Here is a 27841-nt window from a genome sequence, read left to right on the forward strand (position 1 = left end):
GGATGTTTAGGTGCAGGATTTAATAGACTTACAAGGAATCTCATTCGGAAGGCAATGCATATTATTAAGTGGTAGGCAGGAAAGCGCCGTGCATACCAAGTCCCCATTGAAGCCGATGAAAGAGAATTTGCTTTTGATTTATTTTTTCCATAGAACTTCAATGAAACTCTCATAAGCAGATGGATGTTATAGCAACTCATTTAGGGACAAGGCAGCCTAGGAAAAAACCATTCTTTCTAGCAGTCTAAAGCTGCCTGGCCTCCAGTGCTTCTATTAAATCCCGAAAGAAAGTGTCAAGATATCGTTTCCTACCATGGGACTTGTTAAATTGGAATGAATGAAAAGCCAAGGAGGCTTCAACTTCACAGTAAGAGATGTGGCAAGAAGTAACAATCATGACAGGGACAGCCATAGCTAGCTGTCTTGTCCAATATTTAAGGAAGCTCAAAGACACCATCACGAGAATTGAGAAGGCATCCTTAAAGTCCCCGGAGAATTAAGCAGAAAAAACAGACTTCTGTTGCTGAAAAGGCACAATATTAGCATTCACTGTTTTGCTTCAATATGTGGTGTGTGGCAGCTCTGCTATATTTTTGGGGACATCTGGTTCATTTTGTCCTTGAAGAAGTGCCAAGATTTGTTGCATCTTGCAGCCGGCTTTGAGTTTGGGGCATTCCTCTGCTGTCTTCTACTTTAACCACCTGAGCAATAGTAGGACGATGGGTAAGAATCAGCTAGGAGTAGAGGTTGGGTCCATGATCATCAAGGACCAGGGCTGTGGCTGGCTTTGGCTGTGTTCTCAAAAGAAGCACACCCATGAGTAAGTTACATTTCAGTTCAATTGAATCTTTGGTGTTCGTGGAAATCTTAGGTTATATACATAACACCAGTGTCAGGATTAGCAATGCTGGGCTACAAAAATGGTGGAAAGTCTTAAGTGTAAAACTTATCAGGAAAGACTTCATGAACTCAATCTGTATAGTCTGGAGGACAGAAAAGAGGGGGGACATGATCGAAACATTTAAATATGTTAAAGGGTTAAATAAGGTTCACCGGGGAAGTGTTTTTAATAGGAAAGTAAGCACAAGAACAAGGGGCCACAATCTGAGGTTAGTTGCGGGAAAGATCAGAAGCAACGTGAGAAAATATTATTTTACTGAAAGAGTAGTAGATGCTTGGAACAAACTTCCAGCAGACGTGGTTGGTAAATCCACAGTCACAGAATTTAAAGATGCCTGGGATAAACATATATCCATCCTAAGATAAAATACAGGGAATAGTATAAGGGCAGACTAGATGGACCATGAGGTCTTTTTCTGCCGTCAATCTTCTATGGTTCCCTGTTTCTATATTTCATTGTATTACCATATAAGGTAAAAAGTAGAATGTAAAGGGAAAGAGAGGGGAGAGAAAAAGAAAGAAGAAAGAGAAAGAAGGGAAAAAATAAAAAGGAAGAGAAAGAAGAAGACAGAGAAGAAGAGGTAAATTCCTATCTATAAATTTATCAGATGTCGTAAATAGTCTCAACCTATCTGTTGGCCCGATTATTCTACAGCTTTTGAGATCTTTACTATCAGTATAAATGAAAATGTAGAGTTTCTATAATTGAGTTAGAGTTTAAATTTTTGTCGTTTTGAATTTGTTCGTCCTTTTATCAATGGTTCATAATATTATTAATCAGAACCTCCGCTTCTTGAACAGGTGGGAATGAAACTGCCCAGAAATTCAATGAAAAGCAATTTGATCAGTCACTCATCAAAGAGCCTCGATGATGTAGTGGTTTGAGTGCAGTACGGTAAGCTACTTCTGCTGATCACTGGCTGCCGGCAGTTTGGCGGATCGAATCTCAGTAGGCTCAAGGTTGATTCAGTCTTCCATCCTCCCAAGGTCAGTAAAATGAGGACCCAGATTGTTGGGGGCAATATACAGGGTGTGTTCCAAAAGTAATGCAATTAGTTTTTTAAAGTAATTTATTGGACAGATTTGCACGAACACTTAAAATTCTTCAAAGTACTCTCCTTGGGCCTCTACACATTTTTTCCAGCGACTCTGCCATGACTGGTACACACCATGGAAAGCATCTTCGGAGACCTCTCGCAAGGTCTTCATCACGGCTGATTGGATCTCTTCTATGGACGAAAAACGTGCCTAGCCACAACACTACGAGTCCGCGAGTTCCTGGCCAAACATCAGGTGCCAACGCTGCTCCACCCCCCCTATAGTCCTGACATCGTCCCAGCAGACTTCTTTTTGTTCCCAGCCCTGAAAGGAACCTGTTTTTCATCCATAGAAGAGATCCAATCAGCCGTGACGAAGACCTTGCGAGAAGTTCCCGAAGACGCCTTCCAGGGCGCGTACCGGTCATGGCAGAGTCACTGGAAAAAATGTGTAGAGGCCCAAGGACAGTACTTTGAAGAGTTTTAAGTGTTTGTGCAAATCTGTTCAATAACTTACTTTAAAAAAAAAAATGCATTACTTTTGGAACGCACCCTGTATGCTGACTCTCTGTAAGATGCTTAGAGAGAGCTAGAAAGCACTGGGAAGTGGTATATAAGTCTAAATGTTATTGCTATTGTTTGGAGTCTTCAACAAGGATTTCATCTATTTTCATATCCGTTTCTGACACAGGGACCTCAGGGCACATCTGTTCGTGGAAAGCTAAGGCGATTGTGTACGGTTTCCCTTTCGGGTGCTGCAGGCATCGTTGCAGGTAGGTGTCATAATACCCTTTTCCTCTTCCCAGCCTGTTCCCCGTTTCGTCGAAACCAAGTCCGGGCATCAGGATGAGATCCAATCCATCTGTGGAAGAGAAAGGAAATGTCTGGGGTCAGTTGACATCAAACCAAGTTTTCATTTTTTTTCCAATTTCGTTTTCTTTGCTGATCTGTCCCAAAATTGAGGTGTGTATATGTGTGTGTGTGTGTGTGTGTGTGTTTCCCCAGTTTAAAAAGCTGGTTGAGTTGGATTTCCAGCTCATGGCAATGCAACTTGTCAGAGAAAAGGGGCTGGGCTTGAAAAGGTGGGGAGATGTAAAAGCGGCAGTGGCAGGAAGGAAGATAATACGAATCAAGTAAGATTTGTCTGCCTGCCTGCCTACCAATCTACCTACCTACATCTATCTACCTACCTACCTATCTATCTATCTATCTATCTATCTATCTATCTATCTATCTATCTATCTATCTGTCACAATTCAAAGTGTTGGTAATGACCTTTAAAGCCCTACATGGCATTGGACCAGAAAACCTACGGAACCGCCTTCTACCGCACGAATCCCAGCGGCCGATAAGGTCCCACAGAGTTGGCCTTCTCCGGGTCCCATCGACTAAACAATGTCGTTTGGCGGGCCCCAGGGGAAGAGCCTTCTCTGTGGCAGCCCCAGCCCTCTGGAATCAACTCCCCCTGGAGATTAGAATGGCCCCCACCTTCCTTGTCTTTCGCAAGTTACTCAAGACCCACCTGTATCGCCAGGCATGGGGGAACTAAGACATCTTCCCCAGGCTTTTTATATTTCATGTTTGGTATGTATGTACTGTATAGTTTTTAATTGTTGGGGGTTTTATATATTTTTTATTATTAGATTTGTCCCATTGTTACACTGTTTCTTATTACTATTGTGAGCCGCCCCGAGTCTTCGGAGAGGGGCGGCATACAAATCTAATAAATTATTATTATTATTATTATTATTATTATTATTATTATTATTATTATTATCTACCTACCTACCTACCTACCTACCTACCTATCTACCTACCTACCTTACCTCTATCAATCAATCTATCTATCCACCCACCTACCTACCTACCTACCTTAGCTCTATCTATCTCTCTATCTATCTATCTATCTATCTATCTTATTATGACTAGGATATGGATGAATATGACGGAATGGTTTAAGACATAGGCTTGGATTTTAGTATGCTTAGTGGATTTTAGTCTTTAAATTGGTTTAGTTTTAACTTCGATTTAGTGTGTACTATGCTATGTCTATGTATTTATTCTTTATATTGTAAGCCACCTTGAGTCTTTGGTGAAGGGCGGCCTAGAAATCACCCTAGATCTCATGTGCATGGTAACAGTTTCTCTATCCTTATCAAGTATTTAACATCAACAACAACAGAGTTGGAAGGGACTTTGGAGGTCTTCTAGTCCAACCCCCTGCTTAGGCAGGAAACCCTACACTATTTCAGACAGATGGTTATCCAACATCTTCTTAAAAACTTCTAGTATTGGAGTATTCACAACTTCTGGAGGCAAGTTGTTCCACTGATTAATTGTTCTGTCTGGAAATTTCTCCTGAGTTCTAAGTTGCTTCTCTCCTTGTTTAGTTTCCACCCATTGCTTCTTGTTCTACCCTTAGGTGCTCTGGAGCAGTGTTTCCCAACCTTGGCAACTTGAAGATATTTGGACTTCAACTCCCAGAATTCCCCAGCCAGCATTCGCTGGCTGGGGAATTCTGGGAGTTGAAGTCCAAATATCGTCAAGTTGCCAAGGTTGGGAAACACTGCTCTGGAGAATAGGTTGACTATTTGTCACCCTAATCATTCCAATGTCCTGGAGCACCACGCCTATGTATTAAACAGCCCACTCAAGAATAGAAAGCAAAATTAACACAAGGCGGTGTGAAAAACAGAAAGCCGAGTAAGACTGTGGGAAAAATATTCAGTATATTGAAAAGGCTTTGCTAAAAAGCCTCTGTCCATAAAGCAAGATTGAGCAGGCATTAGAAAAAAACTCCTAAGCAATTTTCTCTGGGAAGACCTTCTACAAAAGGAATGGAAAATGGGAAAAGCTCCTTTTCTTTCTGACATTTACTTTTATTGCATTTAAAACTCACATATGAATTAGCCGAGGTGGCGCAGTGGGTAGAGTGCAGTACTGCAGGCCACTAAAGCTGACTGTAGATCTATAGGTCAGCGGTTCAAATCTCATCACCAGCTCAAGGTTGACTCAGCCTTCCATCCTTCAAAGGTGGGTAAAATGAGGACCCGGATTGTGGGGGCCATAGGCTGGCTCTGTTACAAAAAGTGCTATTGCTAACATGTTGTAAGCTGCCCTGTGTCTAAGACCCCTTTGGAACACTGTGTTCAGTTCTGGAGACCTCACCTACAAAAAGATATTGATAAAATTGAACGGGTCCAAAGACGGACTACAAAAATGGTGGAAGGTCTTAAGCATAAAACTGATCAGGAAAGACTTCATGAACTCAATCTGTATAGTCTGGAGGACAGAAGGGAAAGGGGGGACATGATGGAAACATTTAAATATGTTAAAAGGTTAAGTAAGGTTCAAGAGGGAAGTGTTTTTAATAGGAAAGTGAACCCAAGAACAAGGGGGCACAATCTGAGGTTAGTTGGGGGAAAGATCAGAAGCAACGTGAGAAAATATTATTTGACTGAAAGAGTAGTAGATGTTTGGAACAAACTTCCAGCAGATGTGGTTGGTAAATCCACAGTAATTGAATTTAAACATTCCTGGGATAAACATGTATCCATCCTAAGATAAAATACAAGAAATAGTATAAGGGCAGACTAGATGGACCATGAGGTCTTTTTCTGCCATCAATCTTCTATGTTTCTATAAAAATCTAATAAATAAATATCAAAGATAAGGCAACTGACTAAATATATGCAGACGTATTTGTATAGGAGGCTTGCTGTTAACTGCAATAAACAAACACCAATATATTAATTTCTTTTAAGGGCACATAAACAATTAAACAACCTTGGCAGGCTTGCATATAATAACAGCTACATATCATCGTAAAAGTATCCCCCCCCCCCCCCCCCCCCGCATTTAGAAGAGGTCCTTCTTGCTTTCATTTTTTTAAAAAATCCCATCTAAATCAGGGACAGATTCCAATTTACCCTCCTGCGGGTTCACTCCCTCTCGCACTGCATGAGCGCACTTCAGAGGCACAGCGGGGGGAAGAAACAGAGCCAAAAAAAGATGGCGACTGCAAGCACAATACCAGGACTCTGTTTCTGCACATGCTCAGAAGGGAAAAAGAATTCAAAAAAAATTCAAAAAAAAAAAAGATGGCAGCTCCCACAGGCCAGCACCGACCGATTTGATTCGGTGACGCCATTTTGACATCACCAGCGGGTCGCTACTAGTTTGGGCAAACTGGTTTGAACTGGGATGAACCCATCCTTGGTCTAAATAAGTTTCTCACCACTAATGCTGAGGGATTTTTTAAAGGGGAGAAGTTGTCTAAGTGAGGATAAGGGCCACAGAAAGCCATTTATCTCCCCCCCCCTCCAAGTTTTTTCCACGGTAATAATTCCAGAGTTGATCTATTGTGTGTTCCATTAGATAAAATCTCAGTTTGTGCACTTCATATATATTTGCTTTTTCCTGGGGCGGGGGGGGGGGGAGGAGAGAGGGAGGTTGGCAAAGGGAAAGGAAACAGCTACAATTACTGAAGCATTTGTTTGTATGTCAGATAAAAACGGAATAAAGATTTAATTGCAGATCAACCCCTGGTTGAGAAACATCAAGCTCTCAGCATGGACCTGTCAGTATTATCAAGAGCCTTCTGGATGGAACCTTGAAATTGCAATTTAAACTGGTGATTTTTTTTATTATTTTTTTTCCAGCTTGCAGAAGTGGTTTCTTTTCCCTGCTTTTCGCAGTTGAAAGTAGATAGCTTGTTAAAGGATGTAGTTAGCAATGAGGAGGCCAGAGAACATACAGTATAGCAATAGTAATAGCAATAGCACTTAATAGTTATACAGTGGTACCTCTACCTACTGTTATGCCAGGTTTCTCGTTAATAGCCCCCAGTGAGAGAGGAATGCAAAGTCAAACACACACACGCCAGCTCAGAAGAAATAAAAGTAGTTTATCTGAAACAGTGTTAAAAGCACACAGGTTTAAGCAGAGTCGAATTTCTCTCACCCAGATAACAGTCCTGGAATGCGGTCAAAAGCAGGAACAAAAGAGAACAATTAAAGACTGCTGTAATTCCTCACAACTCCCCCTTCTTTGAATCCACAAGAGTTAACTGTGAATTGTCCAAAGAATCAACAGAAATCCTGGGATAGTCCAAACCTTGGCTATGATCCTTCTCCAAACGAATGAACACCCACATCTGCACTCCCCAACGCCCGTAATTTATCATCAACCCCATTAACCTAATTGCCTCAGCAACAGGTGTTCTCCCTTATCTCCGACGATACCTGCGCAGTTGGTCCCTTCTAGCCATGAGCCTACGAATATGGGCGTCTCTCCACCGATCCTCCTCTGTGTCTGATGACTCACTAATGGGGTCATTAACTAATGGGCTGGCTGCACCCATCTCTCCATCTGATTCTGCTTCCCCACCGTCTGACCTTGGCAATGAATCTTCACTATCAGAAGCTGCTGGCAATAATACAAGTCTCTGTGACCCTGAGGATTGTCCTAAACCAATGTCCAAATTCCCTGTTGCAGGAGCTGGCCCAGAGCCAACCACAACACCTACAAGCGCCTCTACTTACGAACTTTTCTAGATAAGACAAGATTTTTTTTTGCCTGTTCTCAAGAATCATTTTCCACTTACAAACCCGAGCCTCCGAAACTGTAACCGGAAAAGCCTCCGTGGGGCCTCTCTAGGAATCTCCTAGGAGGAAACAGGGCCGGAAAAGGCAGGGAGAAGCCTCTGTGGGGTCTCTCTAGGAATCTCCTGGGAGGAAATGGGGCCGGAAAAGGCGAGGAGAACCCTACACTACTTCAGACAGAGGATTATCCAACATCTGCTTAAAAACTTCCAGTGTTGGGGCATTCACAACTTTATCCTAAGATAAAATACAGAAAATAGTATAAGGGCAGACTAGATGGATCATGAGGCCCTTTTCTGCCATCAGTCTTCTATGTTTCTATGGAGGCAAGCTCTTCCACTGGTTAATTGTTCTAACTGTCAGGAAATTTCTCCTTAGTTCTAAGTTGCTTCTCTCCTTGATTAGTTTCCACACATTGCTTCTTGTTCCACCCTCAGGTGCTTTGGAGAATAGTTTGACTCCCTCTTCTTTGTGGCAAGCCCTGAGATACTGGAACGCTGCTATCATTTATTTATTTATTTATTTATTATTTAGATTTGTATGCCGCCCCTCTCCGAAGACTCGGGGCGGCTCACAACAGAATAGAACAAATCATAAATAATCAGAAAACTTTAAAATTTATACAAGCTTTAAAAGAACCCCATAAACTAACAGACGCACACACAAACATACCATGCATAAATTAAACATGCCCGGGGGAGGTGTTTCAGTTCCCCCATGCCTGACGGCAGAGGTGGGTTTTAAGGAGTTTACGGAAGGCAGGGAGAGTAGGGGCAGTTCTAATCTCTGGGGGGAGTTGGTTCCAGAGAGTCGGTGCCGCCACAGAGAAGGCTCTTCCCCTGGGGCCCGCCAACCGACATTGTTTAGTTGACGGGACCCGGAGAAGGCCCACTCTGTGGGACCTAATTGGTCGCTGGGATTCGTGCGGCAGTAGGCGGTCTCGGAGATATTCTGGTCCAGTGCCATGAAGGGCTTTAAAGGTCATAACCAACACTTTGAATTGTGACCGGAAATTGATCGGCAGCCAATGCAGACTGCGGAGTGATGGTGAAACATGGGCATACCTGGGTAAGCCCATGACTGCTCTCGCAGCTGCATTCTGCACGATCTGAAGTTTCCGAACACTTTTCAAAGGTAGCCCCATGTAGAGAGCATTACAGTAGTCGAACCTCGAGGTGATGAGGGCATGAGTGACTGTGAGCAATGAGTCCCGGTCCAGATAGGGCCGCAACTGGTGCACCAGGCGAACCTGGGCAAACGCCCCCCTCTCCCCTTGTCCTTCTTTTCATTAAACTAGCCATGCACAGTTCCTGCAACTGTTCTTTAAATGTTTTAAGAATTTTTCTAGCTTTAATAATAATAATAATAATAATAATAATTATTATTATTATTATTATTATTATTATTATTTATTAAATTTGTATGCCGCCCCTCTCCTAAGGCAGGAAACCAGAATCTTCTTTCATGGGAAGAGAAATTTGGAATAAATCCAGTGGTGATGTTTCTGCCATCCTGCCCTCTAACCTCACCGGGACCGGCTTTTGCCGCTATTCCATCTGCTTTCGGAATTGATGCAGTTGCTTCTGCCAAGGAAGGAACAAGCTGGCACTTCGAGCCTCTGCTGCATTTTAAAAGCCACTATATATGTAGGTCTGGTGTTTCTTTTTTCCCTCTCTCTCTCTCTACGGAGGAGGATTTGCCAAGGGGACATTTGAAACAAATGAGGCAGCATGAGTTAGAGCAGCCCATTGGAACAAACTTATCATCTCGCTTGGTTTAAAAAAAAAAATTGCAGCACAGGAAAACTTTTGGAGCAAGACAACAGAAAAAGTCCAAATGATATGGCCGTCAGGGAAGTAGAAATGCAAGTTGAACGTTTCAAAAATTAGTACAGAATGTAGAGAAAAGCTCTAACCACCTGGTCTGAAGATGATGAGAGAGAAGGCTCACCTGAGCATATTTTGGGGAGGGAGGGAGGGAGGGAATGGACTCACAGGAGAAGGGTTGGGTATTTTCTTTACTGAAAGAAGTATTGGAAGAGTTTGCTGGTTCTTGTGTTTTTCAATTGAAAGAAATATTGGCAGAATTTGCTATTGGTGTGTTAATAATAACAATAACAACAGAGTTTGAAGGGACCTTGGAGGTCTTCCAGTCCAACCCCCTGCTTAGGCAGGAAACCCTACACTACTTCAGACAGATGGTTATCCAACATCACCTTAACGTTTAGTACAATCCAGATTCCTGTGGATTTCAGTGGCTTCCCTTCATGTATCATTTTTTTTAATTTTTCATTTCAAACCAAGAATATATACTTTGTATGCCCAAGACTGCAAAAATTAAAGGAACTCTTTAAATATTGGAACACAAAGGAATTTATTTAATTCAACCAGGTCTGTGGCGGCACTGTGGTTAGACTGCAGTACAGTGGTACCTCTACTTACAAACTTAATTCGTTCTGTGACCAGGTTCTTAAGTAGAAAAGTTTGTAAGAAGAAGCAATTTTTCCCCATAGGAATCAATGTAAATGCAAATAATGCATGCAATTGGGGAAACCATAGGTAGGGTAGAGGCCCTGTTTCCTCCCAGGAGATTCCTAGAGAGGCCCCAGGGAGGCTTCTCCCTGCCTTTTTCGGTTAGTTTTGGAGGCTCGGGTTTGTAAGTTGTTCTGCCGGGCTCTCTGGTATGAGTCTCCCGAAAATTCAAGGGTACAAATTTCAGACACGCACACACTTGAAAGTTCAAAAACAATGTTCTTTATCACAAAAATTCAAAAAAAACAAAGCACCCTTTTTGTATTGCAGAGCACTCGTCCCAAAACAACCTTGTAGGCTGTACAATCCCCTTAATCAGTCCTTAAATACTTAGCTAGCAGCTGTGAAGAAATGTCACAGCCCTCCTTCCACGAAGTGAAACACACACACTTTCCTCTGCTTTGGTTTCAAAGTCATGAAAAATCAACAAACAAAGTCCGGAAACAGCAATGCACAGTCCTGAAGAACAACGATCAGATAATCTTCCACAACAGCCCAAGCCAGCACACTGCTATTTATATCAGCAGCTCTAATTACTGAAGCCCCACCCAAACACAGGTGGCCTCTCTTATCTCCTGAAATATTTCCTCAATTGGTCTCTTCAATGCATAATTCTGTGCCTGCGTGGGTCTAACACTTCCTCATCCGAAGCAACCGAAGATAATGGAGATTGGCTTCCTGGGCTGTGTGCCAAGCCCCCCTCTTCCAAGTCACCCCCACCTTCTTCTTTGTCCGAGGAAACTGCACTACCTGACTCTGTTGGCAATAAAACAGGCCTATGACATGTTGATGTTTCCCCTGCATCTACCTCCACATTCCTTGGGGCAGGAGCTGGGCCAGAGCCAACCACAACATAAGTGGGAAATGGTTCTTGAGAAGAGGCAAAAAAATCTTGAACACCTGGTTCTTATCTAGAAAAGTTCATAAGTAGAGGCGTTCTTAAGTAGAGGTACCACTGTATTTCAGGCTGACTTTGCCCACTGCCAGGAATTCGATCCTGACTGGCTCAAGGTTGACTCAGCCTTCCACCTTTCCAATAAAATGGGGACCCAGACTGTTGGGAGTAAGATGCTGACTCTGTAAATCGCTTAGAGAGGGCTGTAGAACACTGTAAAGCTGTGTATAAGTGCCATTACTATTGAATGCAGGTGCAAAGATGGAACTGATAACAAATTTCTACTGTATGCCCAGCCAACCACGGTAAGTAAATCATACAATAGCGCAGTGCAAGTGATTAAAACTCTGAAAAATTATGGTTGTACCTGAACGCTTCTTTTAATGCTCACATTGATGAGAAGTGGTCCCTGGATGTGCTTTTCATCAACTCTGCACATGATTTGACACCATCATAAAGGCGAGTCAGCAGGGGGCATTACGTTTTTTTTTACTCACATCTCTTTCCTTATTACGCAACCTTCTTAGCTTAACATCTCCAGCCTGGAACTAAATTGCTTCCTCTCACTTAATTATTTCTGTTTCTGGCTGGGAGCTGCAATTTATTTGTATATTGGTATCAATGCACTTGGATGAGTACTCTATATGTAATTACTGTCAGGGCGTTTTCATAGCTTCTGCCAGCTTCTGTTGTGTTGAATTGATTTTTTTTTTAAAGTGAAATGAATTATGTGTGAGAAAAAGGAGAACAGCCAATCCACTTTTCCTATGATTAATAGGCACTAAGCGTCCCCAAATGTTGGGTGCTGGTCTTTTATGCAATAGAGGCATTTGACAATTCAGAGATTTGACTTGAAGGCAGTTTGACTGAATCCAGAAATTAAGTCAGATTTCCAAATCGAAGCAGAAAAGGGTCGGAACTACTGAATCAAATAAGATTGATGAATTGGAGAGTTTTGCACACAGAATCATAGAGCCATATGGCTGAAAAGACCTTGGAGGTCTTCTGTTCCAACCTGCTGAGTGCTCAAGGTCATATGCAGAAACATTTTTTCCCTTCGCCTGGTTTGATCCACTCAATTCCAATTCAAGTCCAAATCAGAATGCAAATCTAGATTTTTAATATTAGATTTGTTCCACTGCTATATTGTTTTTATTACTGTTGTGAGCCGCCCCGAGTCTTCAGAGAGGGGCGGCATACAAATCTAATTAATTAATTAATTAATTAATTCACTTACATTTAAATCAGATGATCACCCTAAAAATGCCAATTACAGTGGTACCTCTACCTAAGAACGCCTCTACTTATGAATTTTTCTAGATAAGAACCGGGTGTTCAAGATTTTTTTGCTTCTTCTCAAGAACCATTTTCCACTTACAAACCCGAGCCTCCAAAACTGTAACCGGAAAAGGCAGGGAGAAGCCTCTGTGGAGCCTCTCTAGGAATCTCCTGGGAGAAAACAGGGACAGAAAAGGCAGGGAGAAGCCTCTATGGAGTCTCTCTAGGAATCTCCTGGGAGGAAACAGGGCCGGAAAAGGCAGGGAGAAGCCTCTGTGGGGCCTCTCTAGGAATCTCCTAGGAGGAAATAGGGCCGGAAAAGGCAGGGAGAAGCCTCCATGGGGCCTATCTAGGAATCTCATGGGAGGAAACAGGGCCGGAAAAGCCAGGGAGAACCCTTCATGGGGCCTCTCTAGGAATCTTCTGAGAGGAAATAGCGCCAGAAAAGGCAGGGAGAAGCCTCCATGGGGCCTCTCTAGGAATCTCCTGGGAGGAAACAGGGCTGGAAAAGGCAGGGAGAAGCCTCTATGGGGCCTCTCTAGGAATCTCCTGGGAGGAAATAGGGCCGGAAAAGGCAGGGAGAAGCCTCTGTGGGACCTCTCTAGGAATCTCCTGGGAGGAAACAGGGACAGCAAAGGCAAGGAGACCTTTCAATCAACAAGCTCAGCATCTTAGCCACAGAGCCACCATGTCCCTCATCAATGAGATACAGTGGTACCTCTACTTAAGAACTTAATTCGTTCCGTGGCCAGGTTTTTAAGTAGAAACGTTGTTAAGTAGAAACAATTTTTCCCATAGGAATCAATGTAAAAGCAAATAATGCGTGCAAACCCATTAGGAAAGAAATAAAAGCTCGGAATTAGGATGGGAGCAGGAGGAAGAAGAGGAGAAGAAGAGTTGCTGCCGAAGGAAGAAGGTGAGGTGAGGAGAATCAAAAAAAATTCAAAACTTTAAGGCTTAAAAAAAAAATAGGGGCGAGGAGGTGGCAAGGAGGAGCACACGCCTCCCTCCATTCTCTCTGGGCTGTCAAAGCCTCCTTAAGCACCACCGAAAGGCTCCTCTGGCAGCCCAGAAAAGCCCGAGATGGCCGGGATTAAAGGGGGAATGGCAAGAAACTGGCCGGGCCTTTGTGCCGCTCTCAAATTTCCTGGGAAATTTTTCTGGGCTCGGGTTCTTAAATAGAAAATGGTTCTTAAGTAGAGGCAAAAATATTTTGAACACCCGGTTCTTATCTAGAAAAGTTCTTAAGTAGAGGTACCACTGTACCATAAATTAACAGATTTAAATGATTTAAATTAACAGATCAACAGAGTTGGAAAGGAGCTTGCAGGTCCTCTAGCCCAAACCCCTACCCAAGGAGGAGATAATAAATAATAATAATAATAATAATAATAATAATAATAATAATAATAATAATAATAATAATTTTTTTTTTTTTAGACTCTCCGAAGACTCGGGGCGGATCACAACAAGATCCTACAGCTGCCTCTACCTAGGATCGAACTCACAACCTCCTGATTGTGAGGCAAGAGCTAAATCTCTAGGGCACAGAGCTGGTCACTGGTCACTATTAATTTTAATAGCATGGAATAACTTCCCCATTATTATAGGGTTTATTTCCTCCTTTTGGCCCCAAAATACAGCTATTAGTTTAGAAACCTTCAACTTATTCCCAGACAGCAAAAGTTCACGTTGTTGTGGCCTGGCTTTGCAAAGGAACCCTTCCGTTAGCCTGCAAACAATTTGACAGACACACAATGCAGCTACTATTAAGGAAAACTCCGCTGGGGTTAGTGGAGCTTATTCCCAGGTAATTATGTGTGGTGTCGCATTCTGATTAAACTGCGTTTTTGCACAGGAGTTCCTCCACTGAGCTCCAACCTACTTTCAGCTACAAGGAGTATAAATAGATAATAACTGATCAAGGGGATAGCCTTATTTGATGAGTTTCTGTAACGAGGGCTAGGAAATGCTCCTGCCTGATTCTCCCTCGGTTTGGTGAAGCCATTTATTTTCAAAATGTCTTTTATGATGTCATTTTTTCTCAAAATGTCTTTTTACCCCTTCACGGGAAAGCTGGAAGGCTGAGTCAACCCTTGAGCCAGTCGGGATCGAACTCCTGGCAGAGAGCAGAGTTAACCTGCAATAGCAATAGCACTTACATTTCACCGTGCTTTACAAACCCTCTCTAAGCAGTTTACAGAGTCAGCCTCTTGCCCCCAACCATCTGGGCTCTCATTTTACCAACCTCAGATGGATGGAATGATGAGTCAACCTTGGGCCAGTCAGGATCGAACTGTTGGCTGTGGGCAGCCAGCAGTCAGCAGAAGTAATTTGCATTACTGCATTCCAACCACTGCACCACCATGGTTCTTGGTAGCTGGCATGTATTGATGGATGCAGAGTTCCCAAGTCATGTAATCCCCTTCTGTGACGTTCTGACCAGCAAAGTCAGAAGTCAAAATGCTGGTTATGACCTATAAAGCCCTACATGGCTTAGGACCAGATTATCTTCGGGACCGACTTCTGCCTCATGTATCCCAGCGGCCGATTAGGTCCCACAGAGTTGGCCTTCTCCGGGTCCTGTTGGACAGGCAATGTCAACTGGCAGGGCCTAGGGGAAGAGCCTTCTCTCTGGTGGCCCCGGCCCTCTGGAACCAACTCCCTCCAGAGATACGTACCGCACCCTCCCTCCTGATTTTTTGTAAAGCTTTGAAGACCACCTCTGCTGGCGGGCATGGGGGCCATGAGTGTTGAGATTGTCTCCGGACGATATTATGGATGATTGAATTGGATGAATGTGTATGGGATTCTCTAACCCCTTTTAGTAATTTTGTATGATTCTTTTTAAAGTAATTTAGATTTCTTTACATATATTGTTGCATTTATAATGTTGTACGCCACCCTGAGTCTCCTCGAGAAGGGCGGCATAGAAATCTGAATAAAATAAAATAAAATAAAATAAAATAATAAAATAAAATAAAATAAAGTCAATGCGGAACCCAGTTTCACTTAATAACCCTGTTGCTAACTTAACAACTGCACAGGTTCACTTAACAATTATGGCAAGAAAGGTTGTGTGACAAAATTGAGCAACGAGTAGCAGAAATGTTAAGCTCAATGATGGTTGCAAATCAAGGACTTCTTGTACTAGTGGCTTTCCCTTCTCTCTGGAGAAATCGAAAGAAATTCTGCAGTCATTTTGGTGGAAGTGTTCAAAAAAGGACATTTGTACCCAGCTCTGCTTATGACTTTAAAAATAAAATAAAATCAAGTAATAGCAAACTCCTGTGCCCGTCCCTTCAGGAATAATACCACTTTTGTGACATGGAGCAGCTGTCAAAAGCAAAAATATAATTACCCAGACAAACTAGATTTAAATAGAGTCCTCTGTTTAATAAACATGGGAACACAGCTTTAAGCAAACACCTCTCTGAATATTTTGGAAAAAGGAATTTGGAGCTAACAAAACTAAGCACACAATGCCGGCTCGGCTTTTCCAGGTTTGCAAATCATAAAGCACAGTAGTGACAAATTTTATTTTCCTGGGCTCCAAGGTCATCGTAGATTGGAACTGCAGCCAAGAAATGAAAAGATGCTTGTTTCTGGGGAGGAAAGCGATGGCAAATCTGGACAGCCTACTAAGAAACAGAGATATCATCCTGCCAACAAATAGTCAACGCGATGGTTTTCCCTGTTGTGATGCATGGCTGTGAAAATTTGGACCATAAGGAAGGCTGAGTACCAAAGCATGGAGGCCCTTGAACTGTGGTGCTGGGGAAGACTCCTGTGAGTCCCTTGGACTGCAAGGAGATCCAACTGGTCTGTCCTAGAGAAGATCCACCCTGACTGCTCTTTTGAAGGCCAGATCCTGAAGATGAAACTTAAATACTTTGGCCACCTAGTGAGAAGGAAGGACCCACTGGAGAAGAGCCTGATGCTGGGAATGATTGAGGGCAAAAGAAGGAGGGGACGGCAGAGAACGAGGGGGGTGGATGGAGTCACTGAAGCAGTCGGCATGAGATTAAACGGTCTCCAGAGGATGGTAGAGCAGTATTTCCCAACCTTGGCAACTTGGAGATATTTGGACTTCAACTCCCAGAATGGCCCAGCCAGCGAATGCTCGCTGGGGAATTCTGGGAGTTGAAGTCCAAATATCTTCAAGTTGCCAAGGTTGGGAAACACTGTGGTAGAGAACAGGAAGGCCTGAAGGAACATTGTCCATGGGGTCCCAATGGGTCAGGCAGAACTTCGCAACTAACAACAATACATACAAACCACAAAGTAATGTAACCGTAAGATACCATTAGGAGAAGGTAATATTGAAAGACATTTAGTTGCAGGGGAGTTTGTTTGTTTGTTCCCTTAAAATGTGAGATGGCTCCTTCTCCAGCTTGCTTTCTCAAGGCAGGAGATAAATGCTTCTACAGGGAGAAAGGTTGCATCACACCTGGGCAGGAATGGGAGATAGGGAGGAGAGAAAATGCCATTCTTAATGTCACTCATTTCTTAATGCATTCTATCCTGCCATCTGCTGGTCGTAGGAGGCATTTACTCAACTATTTCTGTAAGGCGATGGGGGATGACTACAACTGTTTTGCAGACCTCTGTTAAGTTGCCTATGTCCAGTGACAGGCTGCTGACCCCACAGGGTGGGAGGGGGATGCAGTGGGGGTACTAAGTTTATGCACTATTTATTGAATACTTAATAGTTTTTTTATTGTCCTTCCTTCTCTAGTACCTCTAGTACCTTAGTATGATCCTTAATTACTTTTACAATAGGAAAGAATTAAATTTACTTACTTACTTACTTACTTACTTACTTACTTACTTACTTACTTACTTACTTACTTACTTTATTGATTGATTGATTTGATTTGATTTGATTTGATTTGTATGCCGCCCCTCTCCGTAGACTCGGGGCGGCTAACAACAGTAATAAAACAACATATAACAAATCTAATATTTAAAATAACTAAAAACCCTTATTAAAACCAAACATACACACAAACATACCAAGCATAAATTGTATAGGCCTGGGGTGAATGAATATCTCAATTCCCCCATGCCTGACAACAGAGGTGGGTTTTGAGGAGCTTATGAAAGGCAAGGAGGGTGGGGGCAATTCTGATCTCTGGGGGGAGCTGATTCCAGAGGGTTGGGGTCGCCACGGAGAAGGCCAACTCTGTGGGACCTGACCGGTCACTGGGATTCGTGCGGCTGAAGGCAGTCCCGTAGGTATTCTGGCCCGATGCCATGTAGGGCTCTATAGGTCATAACCAACACTTTGAATTGGGTCCAGAAGCCAATTGGCAGTCAATTGGAGAGATATGTTCATGTCTGGGCAAGCCCATGACTGCTTGCGCGGCTACATTCTTCACAATTTGCAGTTTCCGAACGCTCTTCAGAGGTAGCCCTACATAGAGCTCATGCGCAGAAGCAAAAATTTGCCAAAATGCAGTGGTACCTCTACTTAAGAATTTAATTCATTCCATGACCAGGTTCTTAAGTAGAAATGTTTGTCAGTAGAAGCAATTTTTCCCATAGGAATCAATGTAAAAGCGAATAATGCGGGGAAAAACCATTAGGAAAGAAATAAAAGCTCGGAATTTGGGTGAGAGGAGGAGGAAGAAGAGGAGGACGACAGTAGCTGCCCAGAGTGAAGGGAGCATTTCTTTTCTCTGGGTGCTGGCAGAGGTTTATTCCCTCTCTAAACACCCAGAGAAAGGAAAATGCTTTGTTCGCTCTGGACTGCCAAAGCCTCTTTAAGCGCCACCGAAAGGCTCCTCTGGCAGCCCAGATGGCCGGGATTAAAGGGGGAATGGCAGGAAACTGGCCGGGCCTTCGTGCCGCTCTCAAATTTTCTGGGAATTTTTTCTGGGCTCGGGTTCTTAAGTAGAAAATGGTTCTTAAGAAGAGGCAAAAAAATCTTGAACACCCGGTTCTTATCTAGAAAAGTCCTTAAGTAGAGGTGTTCTTAGGTAGAGGTGCCACTGTATCTCTCATGTGCATGTCCCCTCACAAGATTTTGTATCCTGCACATGCACAGAAGCAAAATCGTGCTGGGACACATTTGTGCGCATGCCGTAAATGCGGAACTGCGCGCAACGCTCCATTTTCACTTCCAGTGCACAATGTGGCCCATACTGGGTAGGAAACCAATATTGAGTATAAACCACCTCCTATCGGTATCACAATTCCATGCCACAATTCCCAACTTACCCGCCGTTGCCAATGCGTCCTCCCGCACATCACCTTCAGCTGGCTGGTGGATATTCCAGGAGGTCAGAGGAAGGGAGGCAATTTCTTCGTAGGAGGCTAGCTTGACCATGTCCATGTGGCTGCTTTGGGGCTTGTACCACGGGATGAAGCATCCTTTGCCTTTTTGAAAAATGTCTCGGATGATTTCGTTGGTCTGGACCTCGTCTGGCATGCTCAGGAAGACTGCAATGCGCTGGGAGGCGAGGTAGCGAGGATGGGACATCACCTGGTTTGGGAGGAGGAGAATCCGCAATCAGATTTATGAATGAACGTCAAGCCATTGTAGATTTTACAATTGGCCAGAAATTAGGAATCAATTTAGGAAAGAAGGGAAGGAAGGAAGGAAGGAAGGAAGGAAGGAAGGAAGGAAGGAAGAAAGAAAGAAAGAAAGAAAGAAAGAAAGAAAGAAAGAAAGAAAGCCGAAATGATAAATTATGTAAGTATATATGAAATTACAGGCTAATTTACTACATGTACTAATTTATATAGTGAAGTAGAAAAATGGTATGTATATATATATGTGTGTGTGTGTGTGTGTGTGTGTGTGTAACATATTTTGCTGATAATGAAAAGGAAGGGAAACTACTATAGATCTATTTTGGGCTTATTTGCCTTCATCAGGTAGCCACACCCTTACTGGGATTTGAACCTGGGGCCATTAGAGTAAAGGCTCATCTCCTGTATCAGCTTGTACCAGAGAGGAAATCGACAAAAAATCTCTCTCACACACACGCACACGCACACATATGAAGGTCTTGGCATATTCGGGTTTCTTCCCATGTAAATTTCAGAGATTCTTGGCGACGTTTCAACGAGGTCCGACTCGTCATCTTCAGGCTGGTGCTTTAGGCTTTGTGCTAGGGTGAAGGTTCACTTGGCCCTCTCATTTCTATTGGGTGCTTCAACACTGCAATAGGCCCGAGAGGTACGATAGATAGTGAAGGAATGCAAAAAGTTTTACTACTACACTGTGTGTGTGGCTTATTTTGTGGGTGTTGCTTGCTGACCATGTGATCAGGTGGGAGTGGCTTGATGATTATGTGACCGAGGGGTGGCTTAAAGGCCATGTGACTGGCTTAAAGTTGGCCAACTTGACATCACTCACGTCAAGGGTTTGGGTTAGGGTTAGGGTGCCTGGCCTCTCCTTGCTCAAAGAGATACAATTTCCCTATCTATTTACTATTACTCAACATCCAAAACATACTATTTAATTCTATATATGTATATATGCCATATGTGTACATACATATTACACACAGGCACCCAAAAATATACATTACCTACTATATAAACTGTATGTATATGTACACAAGCACATACATGCACAGCTCTTCTAAAATTATACACATTCAACCTCATTTACTGAGATAGGAAAAACATACCCATAGCCCACAAGGGGAAAAAAGAAAAAATATTTTACCGGTTCTGCGTATCGGACCCTACCCGCAGGAGCCCATCACTGACGATAGAGCTATCAATCATTATGATAAAATAGCTTAAAATATGCTTGGAAAATTATCCAACCACTGAAATGGTAGGAAATTGAAAGGTTCAGGTAGAAGAGGCAGCATTTATTTTGCTGGTGTTTTTTTCTCCTTGAAACATTCATTTTCCAAAGGTCTTAATATTCAATGGAATAATCACACTGGGTTGACTTTGCTGCTGCTGCTGTTGAATTAATGATTGGCGACTTTTACTTGATGAATGTTTGTTTTGGTTACTGACGTCCTACTTGTTTGCATGCTCTGATTATTCATTAATTCTGCTGATCCGGAATGATGAGCATACTTAATGTTTTGACAATCTTAGTACACTTTCCAATATGATTTTCAGGGCTTCAGTGGTGTAGAAGTGCCCATTTTTAAATAATTTAACAAGGGCGATAACGGGGAGTACAAAATATCCTGTATCTAAATACAGTGTTCCCTCGCCACTTCGTGGTTCACCTTTCACAGACTCGGTGCATCGCGGGTTTTTAAGAAGACCTTGCCGGTCCTGGAAACATAGAAACATAGAAGATTGATGGCAGAAAAAGACCTCAAGGTCCATCTAGTCTGCCCTTATACTATTTCCTGTATTTTATCTTAGGATGGATCTAGGTTTCTCCCAGGCATGTTTAAATTCAGTGAATGTGGATTTACCAACCACGTCTGCTGGAAGTTTGTTCCAAGCATCTACTACTCTTTCAGTAAAATAATATTTTCTCACGTTACTTCGAATCTTTCCACCAACTAACCTCAGATTGTGCCCCCTTGTCTACATTTTCCTGTTAAAAACACTTCTCTCCTGAACCTTATTTAACCCTTTAAAATATTTAAATGTTCTGATCATGTCCCCCCTTTTCCTTCTGTCCTCCAGAGTCCAGACTATACAGATCGAGTTCATGAAGTCTTTCCTGAGACGTTTTATGCTTAAGACCTTCCACCATTTTTGTAGCCCGTCTTTGGACCTCTTCAATTTTGTCAATATCTTTTTGTAGGTGAGGTCTCCAGAACTGGACACACTATTCCAAATGGGGTCTCACCAGCGCTCTATATAGCGGGATCACAATCTCCCTCTTCCTGCTTGTTATACCTCTAGCTATGCAGCCAAGCATTCTACTCGCTTTCCCTACCGCCTGACGGGAAGAAAAAGGCATGATATGTACGCATGCATAATCAGGGGCTCGCGGTGTCTGTCGGAGCCAGCGTTGGGGTTCCACTGCAGGTGAGTGGCTGGACGGGGGAGGGAGGCCTTGGCAGCTGGGATTCTAGGGCTGCCCATAGGTCGGGAGGCTGTGGCGGAGCCGAGGGGGAAGCGGAAGTCTCACCGTCCTCTGCCTCGGCGGTTTTTCTGCTCTGGACCGGATGAGGGGAAGCAAGGCGGGCCTCTCCTTTCTTCCCCTCCGGATCCCTGAGCGCTTTCAAGGAGGCGACTGCAGCAGCCAAGGGCATTGCGCCGTTAGTGGCGGAGGTGCCTTCTCTCTTGCCCGACTGTCTTTGGGGAAAACACAAAGTGTGCTTAGGCAGTCTCGTAAGCCCATGGTTCCCCCCTTTTCGCCTCAGATGTGCCGGACTTCAACTCCCATGGACCCCTACCTTGGGGCTTGGAACGGTAGGAGCCGAAGCCCGGCCCGCCTGTGACTTTTGGAGGAAGCGGGCAACCCCCTGCCCAGAATGTTGCTTTATTGTCCCAACTTCACAGATTTTTGTTTGGGAGACTCCTGAGCAGAAGTCGAATCATGGGCAGATTGTCAGGCCGAAGCCGACCATGAACCTAAGACAGATCCTCCTAGTAGGAAGAGCCAGTTCACCCAGCCTGTTTTCTGCGAGAGTGCTTGCCACTTGCTATTTTAGTTATTTTCACATCTAGTCTTACAGGGAAGCCGAAACTTCTCAATTTCATATCCCCCTTAGTGAGTTGCTCAATGAAAACAGGAATTTTAAAAAAATTCCCAGACTTTCATTTTCAGAATGAAGGATGAAGTTTCCCTTAGCTATTATCTTATAGTGCATGTATTAATGGCAGCTCGATTGATTTTTGCACAGAATTGGAAAAAAGAAAACATACCAACTATGGATTTGGTAATTTTAAAAAAATTTAGAATGCGCAAATTGGAGCAAAATCACTTTTGATCTACAGAACAAACAGGAAGAAGAATATTACACTGTGTGGGACAAACTTTATATTTGGATTGGTGGAAAATGAGAAATGGGATAAAGGTAAATTAAACCAAAAGGGAGTGGGGGGGCATGATCAAAACATTTAAATATGTTAAAGGATTAAATAAGGTTCAGGAGGGAGCCATCTAGTCAGCCCTTATACTATTTCCTGTATTTTATCTTAGGATGGATATATGTTTATCCCAGGCATGTTTAAATTCAGTTCCTGTGGATTGACCAACCACGTCTGCTGGAAGTTTGTTCCAAGTATGTACTACTCTTTCAGTCGAATAATATTTTCTCATGTTGCTTCTGATCTTTCCCTCAAGTAACCTCAGATTGTGCCCCCTTGTTCTTGGGTTCACTTTCCTGTTAAAAACACTTCCCTCCTAAACCTTATTTAACTATCTATCTATCTATCTATCTATCTATCTATCTATCTATCCATCTATCCATCTATCCATCTATCCATCTATCCATCTATCCATCTATCCATCTATCCATCTATCCATCTATCCATCTATCCATCCATCCATTCATCCATTCATTCATTCATTCATTCATTTATTCATTCATTCATTCATTTATTTATTTATTTAGATTTGTATGCCGCCCCTCTCCGCAGAATCGGGGCGGCTCACAACAAAGTGAAAAACAATTTATAACAAATCTAAATTTCTACTAAAAACATTTTAAAAACCCCATTTTCTAAACACACATACATACACACATACCATTCATAAATTGTATATGCCCGGGGGAGATGTCTCAGTTCCCCCATGCCTGACGACACAGGTGGGTCTTAAGGAGCTTACGAGCTTTAATGTTTTTAAATGTTTTGATCATGTCCCCCTTTCCCTTCTGTCCTCCAGACCAGTGTTTCCCAACCTTGGCCACTTGAAGATATTTGGACTTCAACTCCCAGAATTCCCCAGCCAGCGAATACTGGCTGGAGAATTCTGGGAGTTGAAGTCCAGATATCTTCAAGTGGCCAAGGTTGGGAAACACTGCTCCAGACTATACAGATTAAGTTCATCAAGTCTTTCCTGATAAATTTTATGCTTAATCTTAATCTTGGTCTTCCATCCATTATTTCTTGCCATGCCCTCTAGTGCTTTGGAGAATAAGTCAATCCGCTCTGTGACAACCCTTCAAGTCTTGGAAGACAGGTCTCCTGTCCCCCTTAATCCTTTTCTTTTGATAGGCTAAATACACCTAGCTCCCTCAATCACTCCTAGCTTAAATGTCTTTGGAGATTCTCAGCCATCCAGGTCAGGACTGCTCCAAAGATGAGTTTTTTTCAACAGGCAACTAGACTTTCTGGTTTTTCTTCAAAGGTGTCAGTGACTACCTCAGCTTCAACCACAACACAAGAGCACACAACAGATTTAAACTTAATATTAACCGCTCCAAACTTGAGTGTAAAAAATATGACTTCAGTAACCGAGTTGTCGAAGCGTGGAACTCATTACCGGACTCTATAGTGTCATCCCCAAACCCCCAACACTTTACCCTTAGATTATCTATGGTTGACCTATCCAGATTCCTAAGAGGTCAGTAAGGGGCGAGTACAAGTGCACTAGAGTACCTTCCGTCCCCTGTCCTATTGCTCCCCTATATCTCCTATACCTTTCTTCTATTCCTATATCTCTTCTTCTATTCTTTCATTGATATGTTCTATTATTATATCTTCTTTTCTATTCTTTCATCATAGATATATTTTACTATGAGTATCTCCTCTATAACCTTCATCATGTATTTTACTATGTGTGTATATATATATATATATATAACCACTAAAACTCTCATTGTGTATTGGACTATCTAACTAACTAACTAACTAACTAACTAACTAACTAACTAACTAACTAAATAAATAAATAAATAAATAAATAAATAAATAAATAAATAAATGTTTCGCTTCTCATGCAAGAAGTTTCCAAGAAGCCAAGAAAAACCAAGAAATGAAGAAAAACCACAAAGTATATGTTGCCTCTTACAAAATGCCCCTCCCTCCTTCCCTTAATCCCTCGTCATATAATTTAGCTTCTGGATTCCTTATTATCTTTGACTTTCATCTGTTGGGGCCCTAAAGACCCATTATAAAAGAAGTCGAGAAGCTCACGATAGGAGTTTTGCAAAAGCAATTTGTCAGAACACAACCCCACATATGGAAAGAGGTCACAGTTGGCTCAGTCCATGCTGTGTTTTCTTACTCTCCCCCAAAACTCAGACTGTGCTGCACATGCTGGATTCCTGCCAATGCTCAAAGCTGCAATGTGGCTTGTTCAAGAAGGGTATCAAAGGGATTGGAGGCACACCACCTAAAAAACAGGTCACCAACCTGTGGTCCGTGGATCACTGGTGATCCGAGAGAAAATTTTGGTGGTCCGTGGAGAAATCTTGGCCCCTGCGCCAGATATGGACGAGAGCAATTAATCCAATCTTGGCCAATAAAGAATTCTATTCTCTATTCCTAAGAACAGTAAGGGGTGTGCATAAGTGCACCAGAGAGCCATCCGTCCCATCCTAATGTTTCTCTCACTAATATCATGCATATAAACGTTTGTCGGGGCCCAGGGGAAGAGCCTTCTCTGTGGCGGCCCCGACCCTCTGGAACCAGCTCCCCCAAGATTAGAACTGCCCCCACCCTCCTGGCCTTTTGTAAGCTCCTTAAAACCCACCCCTGCCGTCAGGCATGGGGGAACTGAGATAACTTCCCCAGGCCTATACTGTTTATGTATGGTATGTTGTGTGTATGTTTTCTTAAATTATGGGGTTTTAGTTTTAATTATTAGATTTGTATTGTACATTGTTTTTTTTCTATTACTGTTGTGTGCCGCCCCGAGTCTACGGAGAGGGGCGGCATACAAATTTAATAAAATAAATAAATAAATAAATAAATTTAAAAATAAATAAATAAATAAATTTAAAAATAAATAAATAAATGAATGAATGAATGAATGAATGAATGAATGAATAAATAAATAAATAGTGTGCATAAGTGCACCAGAGAGCCTTCCGTCCCTGTCCTAATGTTTCTCTCTTACTAGTATGGTGCATATAAACACTGTTATATCTATGCATACTATCAAGATGTACTTGACTGACTGACTGACTGAATAAATAAATAAATAAATAAATAAGGCTGTGCATAAGTGCACCATAAGTGCCTTCCATCCCCTGTCCTAATATTTCTCTCTCACTAATATAATGTATATAAACACTGTTATATCTATGCATAGTAGCAATACATACTTGACTGAATGAATGAACGAACGAACAAACAAATAATAATAATAATAATAATAATAATAATAATAATAATAATAATTTATTAGATTTGTATGCCGCCCCTCTCCGAAGACTCGGGGCGGCTCACAACAATAAATAAATAAATAAATAAATAAGGGGCGTGCATAAGTGCACCCGTGGGCCTACCATCCCATCCTAATGTTTCTCTCTAACTAGTATTTTATTTATTTTTATTTATTTATTTTGTCCAATACACAATGAGAGTTTTAGTGGGGATAGATAGATAGTTAGATAGTTAGATAGATAGATAGATAGATAGATAGATAGATAGATAGATAGATAGATAGATAGATAGATAGATAGATAGTAATATACATGATGAAGGTTATAGAGGAGATACTCATAGTAAAATATATCTATGAAAGAATAGAAAATAAGATATAGTAATAGAACATATCAATGAAAGAAGAAGAGAGATAGGAATAGAAGAAAGGTATAGGAGATATAGGGGAGCAATAGGACAGGGGACGGAAGGCAGTCTAGTGCACTTGTACTCGCCCCTTACTGACCTCTTAGGAATCTGGATAGGTCAACCGTAGATAATCTAAGGGTAAAGTGTTGGGGGTTTGGGGATGACACTATGGAGTCCGGTAATGAGTTCCACGCTTCGACAACTCGGTTACTGAAGTCATATTTTTTACAGTCAAGTTTGGAGCGGTTAATATTAAGTTTAAATCTGTTGTGTGCTCTTGTGTTGTGGTTGAAGCTGAAGTAGTCGCCGACAGGCAGGACGTTGCAGCATATGATATTATGGGCAATACTTAGATCTTGTTTAAGGCGTCTTAGTTCTAGGCTTTCTAGGCCCAGGATTGAAAGTCTAGTCTCATAGGGTATTCTATTTTGAGAAATAAAATATTAATGAGAAAAAATTAGTAGTAATAGTAGTGCAGACTTAATAAATAGTTTGACAATGTTGAGGGAATTATTTGCTTTGCAGAGTAATGGCATTTGGGTTTATATCACGTATATAAACGCTGCTATATCTATGCCTACTATCAATACGTACTTGACTAAATCCATAAATAAATAAGGGGCATGTATAAGTGCACCCGTGGGTCTTCCGTCCCGTCTTAATGTTTCTCTCTTACTAGTATCATGTATATAAACATTGTTATATCTTTCCATCAATACGTACTTGACAAAACAAATAAATAAAAATAAGCATAAATAACACGCCCCCTCCCTTCCTCGGAAGGCCAGGCCCTAGTGGCGTGTGGGGGCGGTGGGAAGCGAGGCGAGGCGTCTCCCTCGCGAGTGGGAAAGCCCCGGCTGTGCCAAGTCCACCGCTTGGAGACGCGCGGGGGCGCATGGGGCTCTCCGCGTTTGGAGAGGTCGGCGGAGCGCGCCCCTCCCCGTGCATTTTCTCGCGTTTTCCGGACTCGGCTGCCAAAGGCCCCTCGGAAGGGACCGTCCGCGGAGAAAGCGAGCCGTCCTCCTCTCTCCCACCGCCTCGCCCGCCCACCCACCTTGCCGGCCAGCAGGCGCGACTGGCGCAGCTTCTCGCCCTCGCTCAGCGCTTTCAGGCGGCGCTTCAGCTCCGCTCGCAGGGCCTGTTTGGCGGCGTGCAGGGCTGCCATGTCGGCCGGGCTGCGGGCGGCGGCTCCTCCTCCTTCCTCCGAGCTCTCCATGGGGCTGCGCGAGCGGCAGCCGACGACCTCGAGGAGGCGCCCCGAAGCCTGAGAGAAAAGTCTGAGCGAACTCGAGGGGGGTCCTTTTCTCTCCAAGCGTCCCTCAGCGCCTGGTAGGCGGTGGAGAAAAAGGGACGCCTTGGAGAGGGGCCAAAGCAAAGAGACCAGCCAGCTCCGAAGTCCAAAGATGAGACGGTCCATTGATTTGTCACGTAGGAGTGGGATGGCTGGCTCTTTTAAAATATTTTTTTAAATAAATAAATAAATACAGGTAGTCCTCGACTTATGATAATTTATTTTTTATTAATTTGTTTGTTTGTTTATCAGAGTTGGCCTTCTCAGGTCCCATCGACTAAACATTGTCGGCTGGCGGCCCCAGGGGAAGAGCCTTCTCTGAGGCGGCCCCGGCCCTCTGGGATCAACTCCCCCCAGAGATTAGAATCACCCCCCCCCCTCCTCACCTTTGGTAAGTTGCTAAAGACCCACCTTTGTCGCCAGGCATGGAGGAATTAAGATACTCCCATCCCCCAGGCTTATATAGTTTACACATGGTATGATTGTGTTGTATGGTTTTAATGTTGGGTTTTTAGATCTTTTTAATATTAGATTTGTTATACTGTTATTATTTTGTTGTGAGCTGCTCCGAGTCTACAGAGAGGGGCGGCATATAAATCTAATTTATTATTATTATTATTATTATTATTATTATTATTATTATTATTAATAATAATAATAATATATTTGTCAAATAA

General features: G+C 42.7%; 1 protein-coding gene across 1 annotated transcript; it reads right to left on the bottom strand.

Moving 5' to 3' along the window:
• On the bottom strand, positions 1-27216 carry MTHFS (methenyltetrahydrofolate synthetase). Its single transcript, XM_070762073.1, has 3 exons — positions 26928-27216; positions 18467-18731; positions 1-2799 (listed from the first exon to the last, which is right to left on the bottom strand). The coding sequence occupies exons 1-3, from the start codon at positions 27087-27089 to the stop codon at positions 2570-2572; spliced, it is 657 nt and encodes a 218-aa protein (XP_070618174.1). The 5' UTR covers positions 27090-27216; the 3' UTR covers positions 1-2569.
• Positions 27217-27841: the final 625 nt, after the last annotated feature.

Source organism: Erythrolamprus reginae, chromosome 10 (assembly GCF_031021105.1).
Source record: "Erythrolamprus reginae isolate rEryReg1 chromosome 10, rEryReg1.hap1, whole genome shotgun sequence".
Taxonomy (NCBI): domain Eukaryota; kingdom Metazoa; phylum Chordata; class Lepidosauria; order Squamata; family Dipsadidae; genus Erythrolamprus; species Erythrolamprus reginae.

Excerpts from the sequence above, each read along its gene's own strand:
- MTHFS (XM_070762073.1), bottom strand. The coding sequence starts at position 27,089 with ATGGAGAGCTCGGAGGAAGGAGGAGGAGCCGCCGCCCGCAGCCCGGCC. Across the intron at positions 18,732-26,927 it reads CGCGCCTGCTGGCCGGCAAG|GTGATGTCCCATCCTCGCTA; the intron begins GTGGGTGGGCGG and ends CTCCCAAACCAG. Across the intron at positions 2,800-18,466 it reads GGACGCATTGGCAACGGCGG|ATGGATTGGATCTCATCCTG; the intron begins GTAAGTTGGGAA and ends TCTCTTCCACAG.